This window comes from Lasioglossum baleicum, unplaced genomic scaffold (assembly GCF_051020765.1).
Source record: "Lasioglossum baleicum unplaced genomic scaffold, iyLasBale1 scaffold0778, whole genome shotgun sequence".
In the NCBI taxonomy this organism is placed as follows: Eukaryota; Metazoa; Arthropoda; class Insecta; order Hymenoptera; family Halictidae; genus Lasioglossum; species Lasioglossum baleicum.
Genome location: NW_027469837.1, coordinates 14,230 through 39,306, shown reverse-complemented (window position 1 = coordinate 39,306; position 25,077 = coordinate 14,230). Strand labels below are relative to the sequence as shown.

Sequence of the window (25,077 nt, the reverse complement as noted above, 5' to 3'; positions counted from 1 at the left end):
TCATTTCGAGGTCGAACCAGGATAATAATAAACGACTGCTGGTGCTGGAGCTGCCAATGCGCGGCATGAAGTTCAATCAATTGCAACAGGGTCTTCCGGACTGACGGTAATATTGTGTCTTCTGCGAGAAAAGCATCTCGTAGGCTTCCAAGTAATTGCTGCAATTGAGCTGGCAATTCAGCGTCCAAGTCTTTGCCGATACACGTTAAAATGAAGAACAGGCAGTCAGTCTTTAACACAAAGAAAAAGAATTACTTTTGATCACTTCGTATGTGCTATAATGTATAAATTAGGTAATAAGAAGACAGGATATTTTGGAATTATTATTTTAATTGTATCGATGCTATGTTAAGCCTACCTCGGCCAAAGAATTTACAACCGGAGGTTGTAAGCAATCTTGGCAACACTTCCAAAGCAACGTGAGAAGGACACGTCCGGGAGGAACGCCCTCCTGTTGTGTCTTCAACTGAAGCTGCCTTCGCTTTAACTGTAACCAAAATCAGATATATATATATATGCGAAGTTAGATAGGTAGACAAGTCAATCTTTCTGTTTTACAATCGAGCTAAAGTAGACTGATTTGATAGAGCTAGTAATATAGTTCGTAATAGTTCAACTATATATTTTATAAAGTTTTTTGAATCGACCAACTACTCGAGGTTATATTATGAGAAAAAAGAATTCGTTCTACCTGACAATACATCTCGTTCAAGAATGTCATGAAGGCGGAGTAACGATGGTAACTGGATCCATCGTAGAGAATTTTTATCCGATCTTGATACCATTGTTGGCAAGTGTTTAACAATGATTCTAAGAAAGTTTCCTTTGTCTCTTTCTACATTAGAATATTTTCTGTATCAATCATAAAATTCAAATTAATCTTAATCAAATTATAATTCAAGTAATAATAACCTCTATAATAGTAATACAAATTTTCGCTGCCGATTCAGCATGCTTCCGATTCTCGACGACCTTTCCAGTATATGCCGCACAAGTTCCATTAAAGTTCGAGCATTCAATAGGTTTGGATCTATGTAAAGAAAGAATTATACTTAATAAATAATAATTCTTTTCGGATCATAGTTATTAATTATTTCAGATATATGATTATTACTTTTGATTTTTCTTACCTTCGATAGCTCTAAGAAGCGTATCCTGATCATTGGTGGAATTTTCCTAATTCTGACGCGTCTGAAATATTTACCGTCTTCGGAGTCAACACATCGGCCGCATTTAAGCTTTTCGATCGCTTTAACCCATAAGTCGAGACAAAGGATAACGATTTCGTGAGTCTGCCTGGTTTAGCTGCATTTGATTTGACATCGTTTTGATCCATGTTGAAATGGACCCTACCCGAGCCCTGGATCAGAAAATGTATTTAGTATGCGATACTTTCACGTTCATCCTACGCACATTTACATTCCATTCTACAAGGTTTTTTCACGGTTTTCAAATCGATTAACACGTTTACATTACAATATCGAATAAAGTGAATGTGAATTATTCATTATATCTATGTTCCTTTCTTCTTCCCATTTTTTCCTTTATACCTATTATAATTATTAATATCCTTTTCGCATAATTAGTTAATACGACTATTTTCATTTTGTTTATTACCGTTTCAACATTTTCCTTTTATAAAAAATATTTAAATTTATTCTAAATGAAAGATAAAATTTCAATTTTTCCGTCTTATATCTATTTCATCGATTGGAAATTAACGTTTTAAAAATCGACAATTACATGTATTATATTTCCGCTTGATGCCGAGGTATCAAGTGGGTGTGACTGTCGTAATGCAGATCCCGTCGAATGATGACCACTCTGAGGGTGACGAGATGTCTGATGATGTTGCTGTTGAAGGGTATGTTGTATCTGTTGTTGTTGCTGGGCATAAGGTACCGATACACATTGCCACTTGACTTGCTGTGTTGCAAATAATACGGAGATCGCTCTGAAGCATTCGTCCGAGATCTAAATCAAGATCATTAAGTAACGATCACTTAAATGAAAAGTATAGTGTTAAATTGAAATTGTTTTCTCTTTGATTAAGCACGCATAGGCCGTAATAAAAGAGCGTGTCGTATTTATCTGATGCTTGTTTATCTTATTGCTATAATATCTTTTAATGTTGCAAGGATTAAGAAATTATTAAAGCATCATTGCGACACGCTGACATAATCTCGCATTCTATCTTTCACTTTGAACGATCCGAATACTAATCTATAACATCCTGATTGCTCAAGATACTTTGAAAAATGAACCTGGATTCGAAATTACTTTCGGCAACTTTTACTTTTTCTTTCGTTCAAAATAAAAACGTGCGTGTTCTTCCTTTTTAGACGAAACATTTATATTTAAGAATAAACTATTTATGAAATAATTATCTGTTATGTATTACGTTTAAATAAAGTCTACTTTTAAGGTTTCGGACTCTAAAGATATCTTTTACAATAATTTCGCTGATGAGAATTTCTTGTCAGCTTTCTAGACGTTCTTTCAAGCATACTCGATACATCGACCACGTCTTAACTATTTCGTAGTAGTTTATACTCACTTAGAAGGATGCGAATCGTTCTGCTTCATAGTGAACTCCTTAGCATGTACGTTTAATCGCGGATTAGTAGTACTCGCCGTGGTTCCTTCCGTTCTTCCTCCTAAACAACGACAATAAATTTGAAACATAAATCTTAAAATATAAAATAAAATTGAAAGAATCGTGTAATATCGAGAAATATAAAATTTGAACCTGGTGGTCGATATATTTCCAAGGAAGGCTTGCTTTTCAACGTAGTTACGTTATTATTGTTATTGTTGTTATTATTATTGGTACTATTATTATTGTTGTTGTTGTTTCCTTTCTGTGGAACCGCATCCTTCATCTGCAAGATTAAATAACAAATTAATTCAATTAATCGTTATTCAACACGCGTCAACTAATTGTTTATAGATATCTGTATAGAACGTTCTAAATTAATTTCACTAATAATAGAAGGACAGCCGTATTTTACATTAAAATTTTCCTAACCCAAACCATCGCACACACGTGTATCATATATCGACCTATATTACCGACGAAAACTAAACTGAAGACAATCGAACTGTAACGATTAATTCTTTCGTATATAAAAATAATTCCTTTTAACAATCTTCCACTGATTCGACTCGCAAAATTCGCACAAACACATACAGAATCCGACGTACAACATCCTGAACGTATCACGTTAACACTAGTTAGTTGTCTCTAGGAATACAACGAAATTGGAAAAGTAAACGTATACTTTTCACGCAAAAGATAAACGCCACAACCTATTGGAAACGCTTGGCGGTAGTTGTTAATTCCCCAAAAAACGTGTATTCGGAAACGTGGTGGCAACAAAGAGACTGCGCTTGTTCGCAGTGTTTGAGCAGGCAAAAGGCGCAGTACCGAAAGAAACGGGGGAGACTCACAGTGGAAAAAGCGTGAGAATCATCGTTTCCAAGGGCGTCGAGAGAGCGTCGGATGGAAATCCTGGCCGCGGAAGGGTGGCAGTGACAGCGAGAACGGTGAGTTGGCCGGTAACACGTGCAGTAATGACAGACCGTCTATCAGCCGACACGTGCCGCAGAAAAATCTCTCGCGGGGTTTTTTTCCGTTTTCTCGGCGAATTTTCTTCCAGCTTTTTCCGCGTTGTCGCTCGGCCGCGCGTTACAGCCGACTCTGATGACTGTCGACTAATAATAGACGGCACGGCCACGAGCGAACGAGCGAAACCGACCAGCGAATATACAGCCACACGATACGAGCTTACATGCGTATTAATGCGCGCTGCACCGCGCTAACAGTGGACTGAAATATCCGACGAGAGTCATCCTCGGACGTGTCGGCGAAACACGCTTTAGGGTGGATCCGAAAATTGTCGAACGCGGACGTCCACGATGGTACCTGGTTCTCAGCGCGTGCACGATCGCCGCTTGCATCTACAAAGCGTCGGAGGTCGCTGCGAAGAGTATGAATAGAGATTACTGAGGATTCGGGAACGTATGAGACGTAGCAAAACGAATAACCTTACCGTTTACAATTGATAATTAGTTATAAAATCTCTGGTTATTAAACAGTCTTCGAATCGTTGATTTATAAACTTTTGCTTATTCTAAGCATTAACGAAGTTGTAAATTCTGATGAGAAATATCTTCTTGATATTCTCCCGTAGCTAAAAGCGTGTCCAGATAAATGGTCTTCTATAGAAATAGGAAAAGATGTTGGATACGTGACGTGATCGGGTTAGTCGATATTATAGGAATTTAGGAATCCTTGCCTGTTGTCGTGCGAACCCAAAGTAGCTCGGATAGTGCTTTCTTAGAATTAGCCTGCGCTCTGTTCGCGCTAGTTACAGTTTTTTTCGCTAAAGTACACGCGAAGTGGGTATTGTTTACCGACGATAGCTATCGAAAGAAATCCACTGTATTTTACTAATCGTTGAAAATTAAGAAAGAAGATTTCTTAGGAACTGGATTAACAATCTCGAAGAATGTTAAAAAGTTACAAAGTTAAATAACAATTTTTTTTATCCTAATTATCCACTGTTTGCTGATGGATTGTTCAATGGATAATAGTAGACGGTAAACTGATAGCGATACAAGATTGTAGACTGTGTTGCCTACAGTAGTGACAATAGCAATTTTAGTATTGTACACAGACATCGGTAAAACCCATGATAGTGCTTGTAGCAACAAAACTGGACACCTCTTGATAACATATAAAGAATGACGAACCGACATACCAACGAAAAAATGCATAACTGGAAACAAAGCAGATATTTGCATTCAGTACACGAAATTAAGAAATAAAATTTATACTTTTTATTGTGCCAGTTGTTCGCTTACCTTTATACAAATTGTTCGAAGTAAACAGCCTCGACTAGAATACAAGCTACTGAACATCAAAGCATTGTAGCATGCTGCAAACTCAACATTATCGACTGATATGTTGCAAACTAAAGATTTCGGGTATCGACATAACTAAAAATTGAAAAAAAAGTCAAATAAATATGTGTTAAAAAATACTCGAACATATTTCAGCACGTTAATTCAAGCACTTTGCAAAATAGTTTAATTTTTAATTACAGTTAATTTCAATAATTAAAGAAAGACTTTGATTCACCATAAAAATTGCTAGAAAATAAAAATAGTCACAATAAAATCATGTTTTATATTTTCTTAATCTCGTGTACTAAATTCAAGTTATGCCCACGTGTTATGCAAAACCAGAGGTATATTTCTCGCTTATTTTCAAGTTTCTTCTTTATATTTGCAATAAACGATATTTCCAATTGTTTAACTGTCCTCGTCGTAAGTTACATTTTACGGGAATAATATTTCATATTTTATTATTTACTACGATAAACTTAATAATATTATTAGCAAGTATTATATTTTCAAATTAACCAACATTCGTCGATTGATGTTTAATTTATTCTGAAATTTTATCAATCCATGCTAAAAAGCGGAATCGAAAGTATGCGACACGTTTTGATTTAGGTTCCATTTCCGTTTGTATCTAAAATATCTGTGACTAACACGGTATCATGTAAATGTATTCACCATGCTTAGACAAACAACGTTTGCGCTAGGCTGTCCTTCATTTTATATTATCCAAGTATTTCCATTTTACTCCCGTTCCCGTTAATTAACTTACCTTTATCGTATCTTCCTTCGTGTGGGACAAGCGTGCAACACGTACCATCTTGGAGGGCAATTATTCGATTACAACAGCTGAAGAAATCAACGAGCTTCTGCACCAGAATACATATTTCAACATATACACCTTTATTATTATCTCTTTTCGTAGTGAACTTCTTTTATATCGGTGAGATTAAATAAAAAAATAACATTCAGAAAAATATTCAAACGGACATCTATATTCTCTGCAGTAAAATTTCAAACTTTTTAAAATTCCACACGATTTAATGATGATAATGATAATATTTCTAATATATAAACATATACCCGATGTTTGTCATAAATAATGCAATTCACGAGAACTGATGAACAGCGTTTAATTAGTTGTAAATTTCTACTAACCTGTATTATAATACATCACAAGGTAAGGAGGAAACAAATTACTTCAAATTTGAATAACCCCTTTGAATTATTGGAAGACTCGTTGAAATGTTTCGAGATAGTCGTTCGTTCGGTTACAATTTCGTTTTACCGGCGTAGAAGACCGGAAGTGAGCCGCGGCACTGACGTTGTTCTCGATGCTGGCACTCGATCAACCGATTCGAGATGACCGCGAACCTGTATTCAAATTATCGCGATGAATCATCGTTGTTTCTTTGCAATTTTATGATCAGCTTAAGTATAATTTGCATACTTATTTATGACGCAATTTTAAAATACGGCTTTTTCTTCAATTTTATAAACTACAGTTACACGAATAAAAAGTAAATGAATAATAACATAAATAAAGAAAATAATATTAAACTTTTCAGTGCATACTATTAGGTTTAATATATTCGATTAAATTTTAATAAATAGGCTATTGACACACGAACCACCACAACGTTTAAAACCACCACACGATTAATTATTTTAATCGCAATAAAAAAAAAAAAAAAAAATATTCTGCGCGATCGAAATAATAAATTTATTTCATTTAGCAATTTTTGTTTTTTTCATTAATTTTCATTTTATTTTTTTTTTTTTCATTAAGGCTGTAATCCAAACGAAATATAAATGCAGAGAAAGAACAGACCTTTAATTGAGATAATGCATGCTGACTCGAGCGGTAATAGACACCTTGGTACACCAAATCAAAACCTTTATTTCACACTTTATACACTAAATTCAATTTATATATATATATATATATACTCCTCCTTCTATAGCCTAACTTTGCTTTAAAAAATTTAAATTCAAATTTTATTTCTAACTTTAAACAAGATCCACACTCGAATATGATCGTAGTAAATTATCATTATCAACTGTTATGTTTAACGACACTTCGAACATTTCGCCAAGATCACAAACACAAGTTTTTCGTAACGATCGATTCTCGAGACCAACATCGATGCGAATGCTCAACGCCTAGAATTGCAACGTATGTACACCATCGATCTCGAGCGCGCGTTTGTATGTCGCATGTTCACGTCTTCGGACCGTCATGGTTCGCCGGGAACGGAAGGATGCGCGTTTCAAGGCAATGCCATATACGCATTCACATGTTGCAACGATTGAGCTGGATCATCTGCGATTCGTTTGGTCGTCCGTGAATCCTCGATCACGCACGGTCGCACCCACGCGAATGACGCTAGTTCTCCATTCTTGTTGCATACACGTATGTACATGCAATCGAACATTAGTATGATACGCGCCGTATGTAGTCAAATCCCTTGAACGCAATCAGCTGTTTTTCTATCCAGCTATTAGCACTTTCAACTTGTCAATGGGTATTACTATAACTGCACTTCATCTAAATGTTAATAGTTGCAATAGTATTAGGATAAAATAGTAGCTAAATTAATGCTATAACTGAGTTACTCGTGAAGTATTGAGAAATGGCGCGAAATTCAAAATACGAAAAATTTCTTATCCCCTTTTTATAAGGAGCAAGTTCGTAACACATATGACAAAAGTGTCACAAATCATTATATTTATTCGTAAATATGATTTAAAGGATTACAAACCATGTAATAGCAATAAGTCAATTGAAGAATCTATATTTCTTTTAATTGGAAGCATTAAACCATTTATCACTTGATCCGGCCAATGGCTAGTGTTTCGTTTGCACATCATTCGATGTTACTTCTTTTCTTGTTTCTTTTAAGCGCTTAACTAATATATATTTTGTGCCTCGTGGGTAACCATAATACGCTTCTTTGTTATTCTTATTATTACATTGAAAATAATATTATGAAAAATAAATCTTAAATTTTTGCTAAATTCGTTTCGTAATCGTTCTCAATAGTTACGAAAGAACATAATGTACAAGATTTAAATAGAGCACTGTGTGCTACGATAATCGATATCCTTTTAAGGTACAAAAATTCATTATGGTATTCAGGCCGCTTAGAATCGAATCAAATTAATGAGTATCGAGCACCAAGATCGGTTGTTGCAAAGCACATTTTGTAGAATCTACCTACAAAGTTTCTTATTTTATATAAACAATGAAATTTGACATCATTTTATGTAAACTTCCTAATACATTCCAAAACGATCACGATCTTGTATAATGTTCTTCATTATCAAAAAACGCATAAAAAATTATAGTACATTATATAGATATGATAATACACTGTGACGCCACTACGACGTAATTGTGGTTTTTTACAGTTATGAATTAAATGCTAATTTCTCACTTTGTAAACGTGACAGAATGATGTAACAAAACATCAACACCGTTTACACATTGCGTTCTGATATTTCCTACTACAGAAAAGTCCGTAAACATTAAACACGATGATCAGCATTCGAATAACTCTGTAGACAGATTCTCGCTTCAACATCGAAGATTCATCATTCGATACGTACAGAAAAAATGGTTCATAAATTATTTTCTCCGAGTACACGCTTCGTTATGATACAATACAATTGCGGATAGTATAATCATATACCGTATATATAATCATTTGCGTTTGTTTCCGTGTATGCATAGTTGAAATGTAATATCAAATTCGTAGAAGAAATTTTCTAACATTTCGACCATGTGTGTATATTCACTGTAGTAAATATAAATAAAATTGTAATGCCAGCTAATATGGCCTGTGAACACTTGGGTAGTTTGAAGTTTTTCGGTGAGCGGCCAACAAGTCACTTTAACACTTACTTTTTACACTATTTTTTTTATCTTTACTAGTGTACCATGTATACATCAAAACCAATATATTAGTTTTCGATAATATATAAATATTTACGTAACAAATAGATATTTAAATAAATTGCAATACAGTATGTCACACTATACGCGAGCATTGAATACGAAATATGTATGTCTGGTAGTAGCGGAAAGTCAACATTTCGCAGTAACATTGTTACCATGGTAACTTGTTTTTGTATTAAATCTTTTCATTAATTACACAAAACTACAACAGAAGTTTGCTCTCTTTTTTTCTTTTTTTTTTCTTTTTTTTCTAAGGCATTTAAGTGGTTAAATCAACAGTAACTTTTATATAATGAATAAACGAGTATTTCTACAAGTGGTATTCGTATGTTCGAAATTTGAATACAAGTTGCAGAATTTCAAACTCACACTTCTTTAGGAACTTTCAATTGTACAAATGCAATTCCGTTGCAGTATTACGTAAACATTTTGTCTATAACTATAGTGCAGATGCGTTATTGTTTACATTATTGCCATGGAAACGTTATTACTGCTGAAAATATTTTGTAAATGAATAACCGGATATGGAATTTTGAGCGGCGGAGCGGTTGTGGCAGCTATGAGTCTTCGTTATTTAAGTCTATTTGTCTTTTATCTGTTCTTCCACCTTTCTTTTTTCCCTTTTTTCTCTTTTTTTCACTTGAATTAATTACACTTAAGCATGCGTACACCGCAATATCATTACACGCGCCGTGTACGAACTTTTAAATATACATGTATTACAGGATGGTTGAACCTCAAACTTGTGTATTAATAATATAATTTATGAACTTCTAAAAGTGCTGGAATTTTTCAGTCTGTCGCACTTAGCATAAATGACATTTGAATGTATCTCTCTTTTCCTTTTTCTCTCTCTCGCTCTCTTTCTCTCGTTTCCTTTCTTTCTTTCCCTTTCTCTCTCTCTCTCTCTCTCTTTCTCTCGCGCGCGCTCTCTCTCTATTATATAATATTATATATATAATATATTATATATAATATTATATATATAATATATATAATATACATATATATACATATTATATGAATATCCAACCAACCTGCGAATTGTATGTACAAAAAACACAATAAGTGATTACGTATTAACGGGTTAATGAAACGTAGTATGCAGTATTTTGACTATAATGTATGCGAATAATGCATCTTGTTATAACGTTCAATACATAGTTACCAACGACAAAATAAGTAAATAAAACTCTTTTCCTCTTAATTATTTACGTTTCAAGAGCTTTTTCACTCATAAATATATATATATGTATATATATATATATTTTTTTTTTATTACATGCTACCAAATAACTGCTGCGTCGCTGCTCTTAAAGCACAATCTTAATTAGTACCTTTATTATAATTAGATTTGATTAAAAAAAAAAAATTAGCTAAATTTAACTGCTGCATATCCAATGAAGCACTGGATATTGGACCTATCCTTTTGCTACTCCAACTATATTTTATAAAATTCCCTCCCTGAGACACAAGGATTGGTCATGGATATTCAGCAGTTAGGCCGAAATGCTAAGCATTCTTTTACTATAAAAAAAAGTGGCAGTTAGCCTATTTCGATCATTTCTGTATCTTCCACGTTGCCATGCCCAACTCCGTTATGTCTACAAATTGTCACGATCATAATTATTGAACGCATAGAAATTAAGAAAATATATATTTTAAATGAAGTAAATTTCTTAATACTTGCATACAATGTTATGATACATAACTAATATGAAATATATGCTTACCTATGATTTTGTACATGATTATTATGTAAATGAAAGTGTGTTCCTCGAGGAGAAAATCCTCGCATATTACCTCTACGTGGACTTCTAGCATTTATTACCCGCGGTTGTGAATACATATCTTCTAATATACTAGGCGCCACGTAGGTAAATCCCTAAAATAAATGAAATCTCGTTTAATAATAAAATAAAATTATTTTAAGAAACTGACATAAGATATATATGTAAACGTACTTGAAATACTCTATTAGCAGATTCACTTAAGGTATACTCTGCAGGAGAATCTATTGGTGCAGATGTCGTAAATCTTTTATCGAATTGTGACACATCGTCTTCACTTGTCAATGTTGGTCTAAAAGGTGGTTCTAATTTACGAGAAATGACGTCATTCCAATTGATATGCTTGAAAAATTGATGACCTTTTATTTGTTCTGCATCAGATGAACCAGATCCTAATCTTTGTGCAACTTGCCTCTATAAATATAAAATTATTTCTTGTATTAGTAGATAATGTAAAATATCGTGATTTTTATGATTCATGGAATTAACCTTCAATAATTTTCGAATGAGATCTCTGGAGTCAGGTGTTAGGTATTGTGGTAGATTTAATTTGCCACGTAAAATTTTTTCAATAGTCTTCTTTCTACTATCAGATGTAAATGGTGGCTAGAAATTGATATATATAAAAATTAGAAAGTTGATTACATTAATCCTTTTTAATAGCCCTAATGACACTTACTGAACCTGTTAGCATATCATACATCAAAGTTCCAAGACTCCACCAATCTACAGCTTTACCATGCCCACTTCTTGTTAAAATTTCTGGAGCCCTTTTATTAAAGCACAAATAATATTAATGTTACTGAACTGTAGAAATTCCACTTGTATTTATAGTTGCAGAAATGTTCTTACATATACTCTATAGTGCCACAAAATGTATGTGTAACAGTACCATCTTGTATATGTTCTTTACAGAGACCAAAATCAGTTAGTTTTATATGTCCCTCTGCATCTAACAAGATGTTTTCAGGTTTTAAATCTCTGAAAGTTATGAACAAAATAATTTGATTATGCAAGTAGTAACATATCATATAATGTACTAAACTGTGCTATTTAAACTGATATATACAAATATATTAAAATACCTGTAAATAATTCCTTGCAAATGGAGGTGTTGAAGAGCCAATATTATTTCCGATAGATAGAAACTATACAAATAAAATTTTCATGTATGTTTTCTTTAAAGATACTTTTGCAAAATTAATTTTTAATTATAACAATTATTAAAAGATTATTATCTTACTTACCAAGCTGTTTCTTCAAGGAATATGCCTTCATCATTTAAATGTCTAAATAGTTCACCACCACACATATATTCCAAAATGAGATATAATTTGCCACCAGTTTGAAAAGCATACATAAGGTCTACGATGAAAGGATGCTGCCAGATGTAATATATATACATATATATATACATATATATATTTTAATACTTTTATATATTATGCTTTATTTAACAACATTTTAACTTACAAAATGATTAATTATGATAAAAATACAAACAATATGATATAAATTATTACTTATACATTAAAATAATTATAATGTTATACATATTTGTTAATTACTACTTTCATTTTATATTACTAAATGAAACAATTTAATATAAAAATCAGACGGCAAACAATTATCAGAATCGTCTGAATTATTGAAATTCAAATAGGTCTGACCTACCTTTACAGCCTCTAAAATATTTCTTTCAGCTTTAGTGTGTGCAGTATCTTTTTGATTCCTTATAATTGATGCTTTACGTAAGACCTATTTTTCAAATAAATTCATTTAACAAATCAAACAAAAATAAAATTAGTACTATATATATCAGGTAGAATGAGAATTAAAAATATTATTTTATGTTATGTTACATGTAAAGGTATGTATATATAATAAACATATATAATTAAAAAAATTATTAAAAAAAAAAAGAGAATTATAAATAATTTACATATTTTCTTTTTTCCAAAATTCACGAAAATGAAAATGAAGGCTCAGTTATTTAATATAACACTTTACATATTTAATTTAAATTACATTTAGACAAAATGTATATAAACAAAAATTATAATTATTTATGGCAATCTCCTGTTAGACTAGAGAAGACAAAGAACTTATATAATTGCGAACAAAACGGCGAATTAATGTTTTCCGTGAAATAAAATTGATGTTATTGGAAATGTTCTTCCATTCGTATTACGGGAAATTTACAATATATTTAACACAGAAGGAAACTAAATAAATAAAACGTTTTCATACCTTCATTGCAAAGATCGTGCCACTGTCGTTACCCGTTATTTTACGCACTTGAAAGACCTTGCCATAACCACCCTTTCCAATAACTTTACAAAGCTCGAAATCCTGTGGTCCAGCTCTTTCTCGCCCGCGATTGACATTCTGTTCCGATATAGGTACTGTTTCAACACCTTCCGATCTAATAGAATGCGAAAATTGTCATTACCACGAAAACTTTCAGGCATGATACATATATACAAGCGGAAAGGAGAGCTTACTCACTCGGTTATCTCATTCACATTTGGATTCGCATCGTACTCTTCCTACGTGAAAAGAAAAACGTATACGAACAGCGTTATGGAACGTGAAATGAAAATGACGATAAGGAAACTGGAGTGCTCGTGTGCAGATGGAGAATTACCTCGCCAATCTCGATAACATCATCGTCAGACTCGTCCCTATTTACCGTGTCCGCATCGTGCAATTCGATATCGAAAACTGCGGCCATTCTATGCGCGGCTAACTTAAATCCAACGAGATTTCGCGGCTGTTGTGAAGGCGAATTATTTCTTTTGTAACAGACGACGATAGCACAACAATATTGTTACACGGTCAAAACCTTGAATTACTGCGAACAAGCTGCCCTGTCCCAGAGCATACCAAACACCCTCGCCTTACGTACACTCTGATTGGCTATGGAATCTCGTCATCGTCATGTTATCGGAGTGGGAGGGTATGTAGTTCGACCAATCAAACAATGCTATGCAAGATCTAGAAGGAATTGACAACTACGGAATTCAAGACAGTATTGCCAAGTTTTCTTAATAGTATTTTTCGCGGTTCATTCAAATGCTACAATTTTATTAATAGCAAAAACTGATAATTCACGATATTATTCAATTTCTACATCATTGTGATATCAAATATTCAAAAATATTTGTAGAAATTTGAATATTCATTCGATAAACTCTCATATATTAGTGTACAAAAAATATGATACGTTATAGTATTTTATATTGTTAATTATTTAAAAAAAATACTTGCTTAACCGATAATGACTTAAATAGAAAATATGTCTTTTTATAAATTATATTTTGTTCAATTAATGTTCAAATTTAAAGTAATAACATATTATAGGAAACACCGATAAATATGTTAAAATTTATTATTATATGACTCTGCTTATCTCTTATCAACTGGATTCATATCAACCTAAAATATCTCACAAGGGAGTGTCATTTTACAATTGACAATAGACCTTGCATATTAACTTTTATAATATAAAGAATTAACAAAGTTTTTTTTATCATTGTATTTATTGGTCAAGAGAAAAAAAAATAAACATGGTTTTACGTCACCACATTGAAGGATATGAAAACTTTTTTAAATTTATTAAAAATCTTCAATCTACTGGTTCGGTTTACGTACTTTTCAGTGGAAAAAAACTTCCCAATGGCAAAAGTTGGTGTCCAGACTGCGTTAAAGGTACTTACATACAATTGTTTGATGGTAGTCATTTATTTTTTCGCATAACCTATATTGTATAATATGTAGAATATTTTCTAGATAATACGAAATAATTTTGCAATAAATTAAGAAATTTTTGTCTCAAAAAATTTTTAACATTTTCTTGCAATGAATTAATAATTTATGCGACTATAAAGGAAATTTTGTATTTATTATAGCGGAACCCTTCATAGAAGAAGGATTCAAAGCAGTTTCAGATTCATCACACTTAGTTGAAGTTGAAGTTGGAGATCGACCATAGTAAGTGTTTTAATTAGTTATGATGCATATTAATATATTATTTAAGAAAGAAACTAATCTTTAAAATATTTATTCTAATTCTAGCTGGAAGAATTTGAATTGTCCATTTCGTACAAACTCTACTACAAAATTAAGAGTTCTGCCTACATTAGCAAAATGGAATACACAAAAACGTCTGGAAGGTGATGAATGTTCAAGAGTAGATCTCATTGAAATGTTAGTTACTGATGAGGATTAAATAATGTAATTTTATATACTACGGTACTAAAGGTCAAAATCAATAATTATGTAAGTCTTTCAATATTAAATCATGCTTAAAATGATTGAAGCATTGATTTTGAAGAATTGATTTTGTTTTTGAAATTTGTTTTTTTCTCTTTTTTTATATAAAAATTCCAATCTTTTTCCTTTTCTACAAATACATAATTTCTATCCACATATAAACTTCTTACACTTATAATGGTAGTAGTTCTATTTACTATAAATAAAATAAGAATTACTCTTTATAATATAAAAACAGATTCAGATAAATTTACATATATAATTGAATAAGTTATTTTTATAAAATTTATAAAAATTTTATAGAATAACTATTGATACCTAGATATAGTAAGTAATAACATAAAATAACATAAAACTATTATTTGCTTTATATACTGATTACAATCTAGAATGTATTTCTTAAAAAAATATTGTTTATAGTATTTATTATTTTTATATACTAATTATAATGTTCAGGTGTTATTTCTTGTGTTTCTGATGGTGGTATAATTTTTACAGAATAATGGATTTTCTTATTTCTCATAATACTATATGTGTTATCGAAGATAACAGAATCTAAAACAGATAAAATTTCCAATGTGTTAACTTTGATATTTTTATGATTCGATCATATACACGTAGATTTACTCACACGTAGAAGGTACTTCGCAAGTCAGAATTCCAATCTCGTCTAATTGATGAGCAGCCACTCGTCGAACAGGTATCACTTCTTTTTGTGTTCCACTGTTATCTTTCCTCACAATACCAAATTTGATGTCATGATTTTCAGTTCGAAATTCCCAACTATAATTATTTACATAATTAGAAAATTATCATTGCGACTAATGTACGGTTTTTTTTATACCTTAGTAAAGACCCCATCTCAGTCGCTACCATATCGAGCTCCAACTTTGTACCTTTCTTAATCATAATCGTCGTAAAGTTCTCTCTATCTTTTTCCGTGTTAGTTACGTACATTTCTTTAGGAACTTTTCCACCAAGACAAATCTAAGCATAGATTCAAATTTTATACAAGTTAAAAAATTTGATAAAAATTTGTTCAAACTTTGGAAATGACTTAATCTTTCGTTTATTCCTTTACCTTAGTACCATATTTTGGATTCCCATCAAGATCTTTAAGAGTACCTCCAAAATAAGCAGGAACTTGGTCTCTGGGAACGTTACTGAATATGGCTGCTTGCCATTTTACAGGATCGGCTTTGAATATTTGAATCTTCGATAGAGTGTATTCATTCATAAACTTCTTCGCAACGGAAAATGCAAATGCAAAAACTTTCGGCGCTACAAGATGATACAATTGTATTATTATACGCTGACGTCGTACGATTATGCTTAGCATATAAAATTGTACCATTAATGATATAACAGGTCTTTAAAATCTCCGGGTAATTAGCCTCGTACATTTGAATTAAAGTAATTACAACCTCTCCAGCTGAAAAATAATATGAAAGATATCATCAACTTTTCCCTTTAACGAAGAATTTATTGATCGGTACACGATGAAAGCGTCTTTGATTTAGCAAGAGTTACATCACTGGTTCGTTTCTTACGAATCCATTGCACAAAATGCTCGTCGATCTTATGTAAGCGATTCGTTATTTTATATCCTACTTTTTATGCGCCATAATCACGTAAGCGTCCAAAATCAGCCGTTATCTTGTAACAGCACTTAAAGGATGGAGTATAAATATTTTAAATAATTTATGTAATCATTAAACGATTACGAAATCGATGTCAATTTACCTGGTCTCCAAAGGTATTGTCTCAAATTGAAACCCTGCATGTCAAAAATTACAACCACCTGGCCAGCTGAAGGACCGTGTTTCAACATTTGCTCTCTACATATTTTTAAATATTCTTCAAGATGTTTTATAGTTATTCGTATCATGTCTCGCCGTGAAACTACGTGCAAAATACCATAAATATCCAGGGCATCGAAATATACGACGATTACTGTAAGAATATTTGAATTATTAATTCAATTGTTTATATATTTATAAATTCGTTTATCTTTTTAAGATAGTGAAAGAAAAGGTTTACCTGGGGCTCCATCGTTGTCAAAACCACATAGACCGTGAGGTAGATGATCAGTCAAAATTTGAGGAGGATTCCATTCAGCTAACTTTTCAACCTCCCATTGCTTTCGCCACTCTATCGACTAAAAAATCGTTTAACTTTTTAATTCTAGAATAAATGTACTATATACATATTAAATATAACAATTACATAGTTAAACGTAAAGGTGCTTTATAATTGCAGTTTTAAACGTTCATCGTTACGATTTGAGCACTTGGATTAATGCTTAAAAATTGTAAATTTCATATTTTATATATTTCATACTTTTTTTACCTCAAAAAAAAAATTTCCGGGTTGAAAATCTTACAACAGGAATTGCTGTAGTACAAAGATACTTCGAAAGCAATTTTATGCACGTGTTTCGATACATCGTCAATTAAGGATAATAGAATTAATATCATAGAATCAAAAGATTCAACGAGTAATTGTAATTTCAGTAAAATAATCGGTTTAAGATCTGAAAAATGTTTTAACAATTCCTATTAGTGTTCGGGAATTATCCAAAGGTATTAATCAAAGGTGGAGTTGAGAAATTTGATTTCATGTTTGCCGTACGAAGAGAAAGGAAAACATAACTGCAACCAACGCGTTGCAATATCCAGAATTCTACTCAAGCGAATATGTAGAACGTTTCGTATTTATGAATGTCGTTAATCGTAGAAACCGATAATGTCATAATGCAGGTAGTATTACATTATCGTATCGAGTGTCGAGTTCCTTATTTTACGAGTTACGCTTGGAGATAAAAAATTTTAATCACCGTCTCCGCGTATATTTTAAATATATTAAATGAAACCTGTTCTTTCCCACGGTTTGCCTACAAGTTTACACGCGTAAGAAGAAAGGAAAAGAAAGAAAAGTAGGTTAAATAACATAAAAGTATAAAATATTGCAGCTGTTTGCGTCGCAAACAGTTCATTCTGCTCTCTCTTTGCTTGGCAGCTTAGAGTAGAAATTGATCTTACTGCCTCTTCTTAAGTTCAAACAAATCTTTCTTTCGCATAACATGAATTACGCTTGTATTTTAAGAATAATATAAATACAATCCAAAAATAAAAAGATTTAATCAAAGTCAATTATATATTTCAATTATAAATAAATGAATTTCTTTATGTTATCAATAATATTTGGGAAATAACAGTGGAAAAATCTTAACTCTTTGCGGTCGTTGTCCCCGTTACAGGGACATTTTTAAATCGTAAAAGTCGACTTTAGAACATTACAGAGATTTTAAATTTTGTATTCTTACGTGTTATAAGTAGTATTAAACGCAACAAATCGGTTTTAACAAATACCGTGCGCTTTGATATCTATATATTGACTTTAAATTCTTGTACAAAAAAGTAACTACGATACTGCTGACTGCAAAGGGTTAATATTCGTATTAACCTTTTTCGTATTTTTTACAACAAGAAAAGTAATATTTAGAAATAACTCAAAATTTGACTTTTAGTTATAACGTAATTTATAGTTATAACAACACAGCAGAGAGAATTTGAAAGCTAAAAGCATGTTTGTAAAGCATCTGAAACGGTGAAAGATGTATAACGTGTGAAAAAAATGATTCTTTTTTGCTATTCTGATCAGTAGAGCGTACAGAGCACATCTCCGTACACTTAATTAACGCTTTGCAGCCATAAGACCGCGAAATTTCAAAGAATCGTGAAACACGTTTCTTGAGACTTTCTCGGTTAAATTCGCCGCTATTGGAATTGCGAAGTGGCAACCGCGAAAGGTGGATACCTGATCCATGGAATAGTCAACAGTTGATCTCTAGATGAGAAAATACCGAGGAAAACGCGGCTGAATTCATGTTCGCGAAAAATAAAACAATTTTAGCAAGTTCACGGTATATTCTAATACCTCTATCTAATATATTCTAATAATCAAGTTAGGAACGTGTTAAGCTTTGCTAGAACAGACAGAAAGTAACGGGCGGCAGGTGTGAAAAATGAGAAAAATATGATCAACTTACGGAAAATAAGATTTTCGAATTAATTAAACGAGGTTTAATCATTTTTCCGGTTTAAAGGTTTAACCAAGTGATTTTTTTCGTTGTGTAAGATGAAACGCATAAGAAATATGTGAAAGTACAGCGCAAGTTCCAACGAAGTTGTGTCCCCCTTTCAAAAGGATTTTCTTTAAAACAAAGAGGTTTATTTGTTATTCGACTCCCATGGGTCTGGATTATTTTACCGACTTGTAGGAAAAAAAAGGAAAAGAAATAGGTGACTAGTAATTAATAATAGTATTAAGATCAACTCACATCGCGCAGCATCTTCTCCGCTGCAACCGCGTCCCATTTTCTTGCTGAAAATCACATTAATTTCAGTTAATTTCAGTTTTTAAATATTAAGAACATTTAACAAATATACGAAATATGTCTAGAATATTTATGTTAAATCTTTAAACTTTAAGAGCCTATATTTACACGGCGTACGAAGTTAATAATATTTGACTAAATGAGCGTTCTTCTTCCGGTATTAGTTTCCTGGTTCTGTTGCGCAGAATTTCTAAGAAATTCCCTAGAAGTTTCCGGTATTCAATTTTACTCGATATCCTAGTCAAAGTATATTACATTCTCTATTAATTTCAGAGACATTTCTTCTATTTTTCCAAGTGTTTTATGATCGATACAGACTAAGAAACCTTACACTTTATATAACAATCTTTTTCCACATATTTCGTCAGAGTAATTAATCCTCGTTTGCATAGTAAACGTTACACCGTTTTTGCCAATGTATACCTCTTTTTGCAAATTCTCCTTACAGCGGGAGAATTTACGTAAACGTATATCGAGTTACGATTCACTGGTATAAAAGTTTCAAAACAGAATATTATCTTGCATAACTTAGGATAGATTTTCTTCTACGATGATCATGTGGTTAACTTTGCGCTTGTCAATTGGATGCAACTGCTACAATGAAGCTCTAGAAGCTATCTTGAAAGGAATAATCGTCAGGAAACCACGTTGAACACAATAAAGTGAATAGGCACGAAGATCCAAGCGCGGTTGGTCGTGAATATCAGGCTGATACGTTTTCTTCGGGATTTATATAGCGTACACGCATTTAGCGTCGTATAACGTTGAGAAATCACGTAAATGGTTACAATAAATTACAGAAACTCATACCTCTGAGCCAACGTAGTAGAAAGTTATCGTCATGATGCGGTTGCTTCAGAATATCTTGAACTGCCCGCCTAAACTGAAACCAGAAGTTCGTATAAATTAGTCGATTACGCAAGATCTAGTGGCCTTTTACTTGAAAATTTTTGCAACATGTGTAGTGTTCATTCTAACGTTCTACAGGATTCTAAACCTTTCGCGATAGTATAAGAAAATTCCAGTTTGCAATCAAACTTATCTCATAGTATTCCATGCTAGCTGTAAGTTTTATAAACGGGAATATGTAATTTTTTATTCGTCGCATTCCTGAAAACGTTAATTCCGAATTCAGTAAGCATCGATACTCTTAATTATACTCGTGACGTCGATTCTCAGGAAAAAAGATTCCACTCGCCTGAAATTCTGTGGGATGTCTGAAGATTTTAGAATGCGAGCAGTGGAATTATAATGAAATTCCTTGATGAAACGAGGATGATTTGGAATTTTTGGATAATAATGTATAACAAAAATTGAATTGCACGGTGTTCGCAGTATATAAATAAAAATAAAGAACTATAGGAACAAATTATGGAACAATGTTACGTTGTACTATATTTACACGATACAGTAAAAAGATGAAAAATAAAATATACGCCTGTCCATTTACTTGTCGATAAAGTGTTGAATACTTTGAAGATTTGTTCTATCATACTTTTCTTTGAAAAATAAAATATACGCCTCTCCATTTACCTGTCGATACAGTATTGAATACTTTGAAGATTTGTTCTATCTTAGTTTACTTTGAAAAATAAAATATACGCCTGTCCATTTACCTGCCGATACAGTATTGAATACTTTGCAGATTTGTTCTATCATACCTTTCTTTATAGCTCGTAGTGAAACTAAACTATTTTCCTGGAAAATTGGCCAATGAATTTTTTTTACGCCCCAACATAAATGTACCTGAACATTTTCTTTCGCACAATTTACAAAACTACTCGTGTTTACTTTCACGCAGGTTTTTCAGCGGGTCAAACCAATCCGGTTACTCGTAACCGAAATACCGGTCAATGATACGTCGACACGTATCAAACTCCCGATCAACGCTCTGATTTTATATTTCCTTTCGTCTTCTGAAATTTTGCGTCCGAAATTTCCTAAAATTCCGCTCGATTAAATTCCTGATTTTCACGGTTCATCGACTACAATGAAAATTAAAATTCTATCGTGACCTTTCTCTCTCTGGGGATCACTGAATATATTACTGCCTCATTTTAATATGCGTACATTGTAAAAATTCTAGGATTAAATCATATCCAGGCAATACCATCGTAATATCTTGAAAATAAGTAAAATATTAACGTATTATTACCTCGTTAATAATAATAGATAAGAGAAGTGAAAAAAGGAAAAGTGAAAAGATCACGCGATCGACGATCAACTTCTGCGCCAATTATGCGTCTTTTTCCTTTGTAATAGTTTGATACGAGAAATACGACAGTTATTCTTTTTCTATGACCTGTATATTACTCATTCACGCTTCTCGCGATTACTGCAATTACCGGATTTTCCGAGTGAAACGTTTGTACAGAATCAATAGGCGAAATAGCTCGATTTTGTGCGATAGTTTAAATCGATCAACAACGAAAGTTCTCTGTTATTAACCCTCGTGGGAAGAATTAATATAGAATAACACAGAGTAGAAAATAATTTTAAGATTAATTATTAAGATTAATTACCTATCGTCAAGATTTCTTAAGAGAAAAGAAGAATATAAAAATAAAAATAAAATAGAAATAGAAATAAATAAAAATAGAAAAGAAGATATAAAAATAATCGAATAAATTTAACGTCGATAACGGTAATAATTCGCCACAAAAAAGGATGCAAACGATTCTTTGTCTACTAATTATATACTCGATATAATTTTCTACAGCTTTAATATAAAGATTAATATCGGTTATTCTTTCAATTCGTTAGATTAATAAAGCGTATCTGATAAGCAATTTCGAATACTATAGAATTGAGGAAATTAACGAAACCGATTTACACAATGGTGCGTAAACGGTTTTAGTGAAGAGATAAGGAAGTATTTTATACGTATATACATCTAATCTCACACAATGTCTTGTTTGTATGTGTAATGGCAGGGTAAAGAAAGTGCCGTTTTACACAGGGAGATTGTTTCCTCTTGAAAGTGTGTTGTAGATAAAACATTCTATGCAGAGGTAAGTAAAGGTGTAGAAAGGATTGTCTTTCACGAGGAAAGGACCTGGAGTTATTTAAAGTGCGGATAGATTTAGCGACTCTCAAAAAAGAAATCGCCACTGACGGAAGCAGTGTATACATAGTCTCCTTTCGGTGATAAAGCGGTTTTCATTCGGTGAAATCCATCGGATAATGACACGTTTTCGAGCAACGAAAGTGGTGATAAAAAAACATGTTCACTGCCAGCGGCGATGGAATGAAAGTTTTGAAGGGAATATAGGAAACAGCAGACTGAACCGTGGACTCTGATAATTCGTTAGCTGAACACACTGCAGTGAATGGTAACCAAGGGTTGTCATTACGCTGAAACGATCGAAGAAGAAAAATAGTAATTATGTTACGAAGACGGAATAGAAGGATGAAACTATACCCTATCAAAAACATCTTTGAACTTCCTTATAAAAATGACATCGTCAAATGAACATCTGCGCGTTCCTGGTATTTACAAAGTATCAAGGATAAACTTCTTCGTTACTACAAACGTTTTTTGCATATTTAATAATGCTGTTTGTTTACTTTTACTCGCAAATTTGCATATGCAGCAATCGATTTCTTTCCTCGTTCTTTTTCATTCTTTTTGTATTTATGGAAGTACGGAAACTTTGCTGTAGAAACTATACAGTTTTCCGTAAGTTTACATTCTTTGTTCCATTTAATTGTACACCGATATTAATTCGTACTCGTCGTGCATGTCGAGAAATTTCTTTTAAACTTCCGTTTGCTAATGAAGGCATTTAAACTGGCCTTCAAGCCTTTGCAACCCATCAGCGTTGAAGTTCTTATGATTCGAGTCACAATGAAAAAGTGCTATGCTTTTTTCTGGATTTAATTTCCGTGTTATCCTTCTACATAAACGATTGGAAATAACCTATCGTTTCCTTTGCTAACTTTACTGCTTATTGATGGTATATCCTTAACGATTCTGACGTGTAACAAAGGTGGGACATCTAATAAAAGTATTACTATGCTAATCGTGCTGTAATGTAGCAAACATGAACCGTGATTTCAATTAACTCCTTGATTACTTCAACCAACATATCCGATACATTCCGTTAATGTAATCAATCTTAACGCTTGTCCGAGTATATATTAAATAGTTAATCATAGAATTTAAATACGCGTGCATAAAGAAATTTATGAAAAATACATCTGGCAATAAACCTCCGGACCATATTTCAAATGTGACAAATTCAGTGAGCAAGACAAATCGCATCACAGAACCGGAAATGACGAGTAATTTGTCATTGGATAACGTTTATCCAGCACTTTTAAAGACATGTTACGAACCAACTCATAATATACTACGGTAAACTCGATACATAATTTGAAGAATAAAGGGAAAAAATAGGAAGTCTCTATTTAGCGATTTTAGGTGTACATTTTCATTCGCAAATTCATTATATCTTATTTCTTCAACAATAGGATCTCAAAAATTGATTTTGTTTATTAAATTTATGACATTCCTTGTTTTTTCTCTCTAGCTCTTCGCTTGTTTTCTTATTGTCCCCACGATATCGGTTATTTCCGTTCATGTCGATCATACTACTCGATAAAATCAATCTTCACTTAAGTGATTTACTTATTTATCGTATGAATATTTCTCTCCGAATTTCCTTTTTATTACAAAATAATCTGATAACATGTAAATTACGGTAATTTACATTTGTTGTAGGTACAGCGAAATAATTCATCTTTAACAATTTATTGTATGCAATGCAGAGTGCGTTTTGGATGCTTGGATCTTCCGGTTAAAAGGTTAGTAGCAAACAAACAGCACCTGTGCTATATTTCTAGCATTTTTCTCTTTCTAATGTCTACTCGCTATAGTACGGTAATAATTTATTCGCTCTATCGTCTTTGTTTAACAGATAATTTTAATACGAAGTTGGTCGAATAGGTTTTTAATATTTTTTTTCTGGAACGAAGCAGCAGTGACCCTGACCCTGTAATGCGCGTTCTATGGAATCGAACCGTTGACTTACTTTCATCAATGCGAGTCGTTGGTTATCCTCCAATCCCACTACTTTCAACATCCTTGTCTCCTCTCTATAAGTCTTTTGGCGATTCTCGACTCTCGTTGAACGTCTTCTTTCCTTCCTGCCGTTTCACGTACAATGTATTTTTCTCTCTTGTTATCCTTGACAGTTGCTTCTTTCTTTTGTTTTTTTTTTTTTTTTGCCTTAATCGACCAAATATACGGAATTTCTACGGCGTGTCGTCATACAAGATTTTTATCTTCCGCTGATTTTTAACAGCTGCTGAAAATAGAAAATAATCAGTTACGAAATTTGAAGTAACGCAACGTAGAAAGCAAAACGAAGCGGAACGTTATTATGGCTTTAACGTAATAGATGTCCACGCTTTGCCGTATGATAATCGGTTCATTATTATGCGCTCGATGATGGGGTCGTATTGCATTTCAGCAACGTTTGCTCGTCTCGTGGAATTTGTATCTACAAGTTGTACAATATAACGCGTCTGTTTTTCCTTGCAGCACGCTTATAGACTCCGTGAAAAGGAAGAAAAATTCTTAACAAACGTATAATTACTGTACGATCTTATTGAATAATTTTTTTTATAAACAAGAATAAATGTACCTTTTATAATACCTCTTTTTGTGTATTCTTTAAAGAAGAAATTAAAGTTAATTGTTCGATTAAATATTATAATATAATCAGACCTATGAATTAGATGTAAAA

The 25,077-nt window shown here is 32.5% G+C and overlaps 4 protein-coding genes across 4 annotated transcripts; 1 reads left to right on the top strand and 3 right to left on the bottom strand.

Annotated features, from left to right (window-relative positions):
- On the bottom strand, window positions 1–5,725 carry LOC143220332 (CBP80/20-dependent translation initiation factor-like). Its single transcript, XM_076445997.1, is given in 13 exon segments — window positions 1–50; window positions 53–230; window positions 359–487; window positions 692–835; window positions 913–971; window positions 974–1,030; window positions 1,131–1,168; window positions 1,170–1,360; window positions 1,744–1,898; window positions 1,901–1,974; window positions 2,558–2,657; window positions 2,750–2,882; window positions 5,678–5,725. Coding segments are annotated over 13 exon segments (1,356 nt in total).
- Window positions 5,726–10,409: 4,684 nt separating this feature from the next.
- Window positions 10,410–13,387, bottom strand: LOC143220330 (ribosomal protein S6 kinase beta-1-like). Its single transcript, XM_076445995.1, has 12 exons — window positions 13,301–13,387; window positions 13,162–13,202; window positions 12,904–13,078; window positions 12,328–12,411; window positions 11,901–12,034; window positions 11,739–11,801; window positions 11,506–11,634; window positions 11,333–11,423; window positions 11,143–11,259; window positions 10,828–11,067; window positions 10,597–10,748; window positions 10,410–10,467 (listed from the first exon to the last, which is right to left on the bottom strand). Exons 1-12 carry the CDS (start codon window positions 13,385–13,387, stop codon window positions 10,410–10,412), a joined length of 1,371 nt encoding a protein of 456 aa, XP_076302110.1.
- An 835-nt stretch (window positions 13,388–14,222) lies between these two features.
- Window positions 14,223–14,884, top strand: LOC143220335 (thioredoxin domain-containing protein 17-like). The gene is made up of 3 exons (XM_076446001.1): window positions 14,223–14,364; window positions 14,565–14,646; window positions 14,731–14,884. The coding sequence occupies exons 1-3, from the start codon at window positions 14,223–14,225 to the stop codon at window positions 14,882–14,884; spliced, it is 378 nt and encodes a 125-aa protein (XP_076302116.1).
- A 483-nt stretch (window positions 14,885–15,367) lies between these two features.
- LOC143220329 (SEC14-like protein 2) lies at window positions 15,368–24,411 on the bottom strand. The gene is made up of 10 exons (XM_076445994.1): window positions 24,361–24,411; window positions 20,138–20,210; window positions 19,271–19,314; window positions 16,969–17,086; window positions 16,672–16,881; window positions 16,280–16,360; window positions 16,010–16,209; window positions 15,773–15,915; window positions 15,560–15,711; window positions 15,368–15,483 (listed from the first exon to the last, which is right to left on the bottom strand). Exons 1-10 carry the CDS (start codon window positions 24,409–24,411, stop codon window positions 15,368–15,370), a joined length of 1,188 nt encoding a protein of 395 aa, XP_076302109.1.
- Window positions 24,412–25,077: the final 666 nt, after the last annotated feature.

Coding starts and splice junctions, on each gene's coding strand:
- LOC143220335 (XM_076446001.1), top strand. CDS start 14,223: ATGGTTTTACGTCACCACATTGAAGGATATGAAAACTTTTTTAAATTT. Junction 14,365..14,564: donor GTGTCCAGACTGCGTTAAAG/GTACTTACATAC, acceptor TATTTATTATAG/CGGAACCCTTCATAGAAGAA. Junction 14,647..14,730: donor GAAGTTGGAGATCGACCATA/GTAAGTGTTTTA, acceptor TTCTAATTCTAG/CTGGAAGAATTTGAATTGTC.
- LOC143220329 (XM_076445994.1), bottom strand. CDS start 24,411: ATGTTGAAAGTAGTGGGATTGGAGGATAACCAACGACTCGCATTGATG. Junction 16,882..16,968: donor TGACAACGATGGAGCCCCAG/GTAAACCTTTTC, acceptor ATATTCTTACAG/TAATCGTCGTATATTTCGAT. Junction 15,916..16,009: donor ATCCAAAATATGGTACTAAG/GTAAAGGAATAA, acceptor ATCTATGCTTAG/ATTTGTCTTGGTGGAAAAGT.
- LOC143220330 (XM_076445995.1), bottom strand. CDS start 13,387: ATGGCCGCAGTTTTCGATATCGAATTGCACGATGCGGACACGGTAAAT. Junction 12,412..12,903: donor GCACGATCTTTGCAATGAAG/GTATGAAAACGT, acceptor TTTGAAAAATAG/GTCTTACGTAAAGCATCAAT. Junction 11,802..11,900: donor TTCCTTGAAGAAACAGCTTG/GTAAGTAAGATA, acceptor TTATTTGTATAG/TTTCTATCTATCGGAAATAA.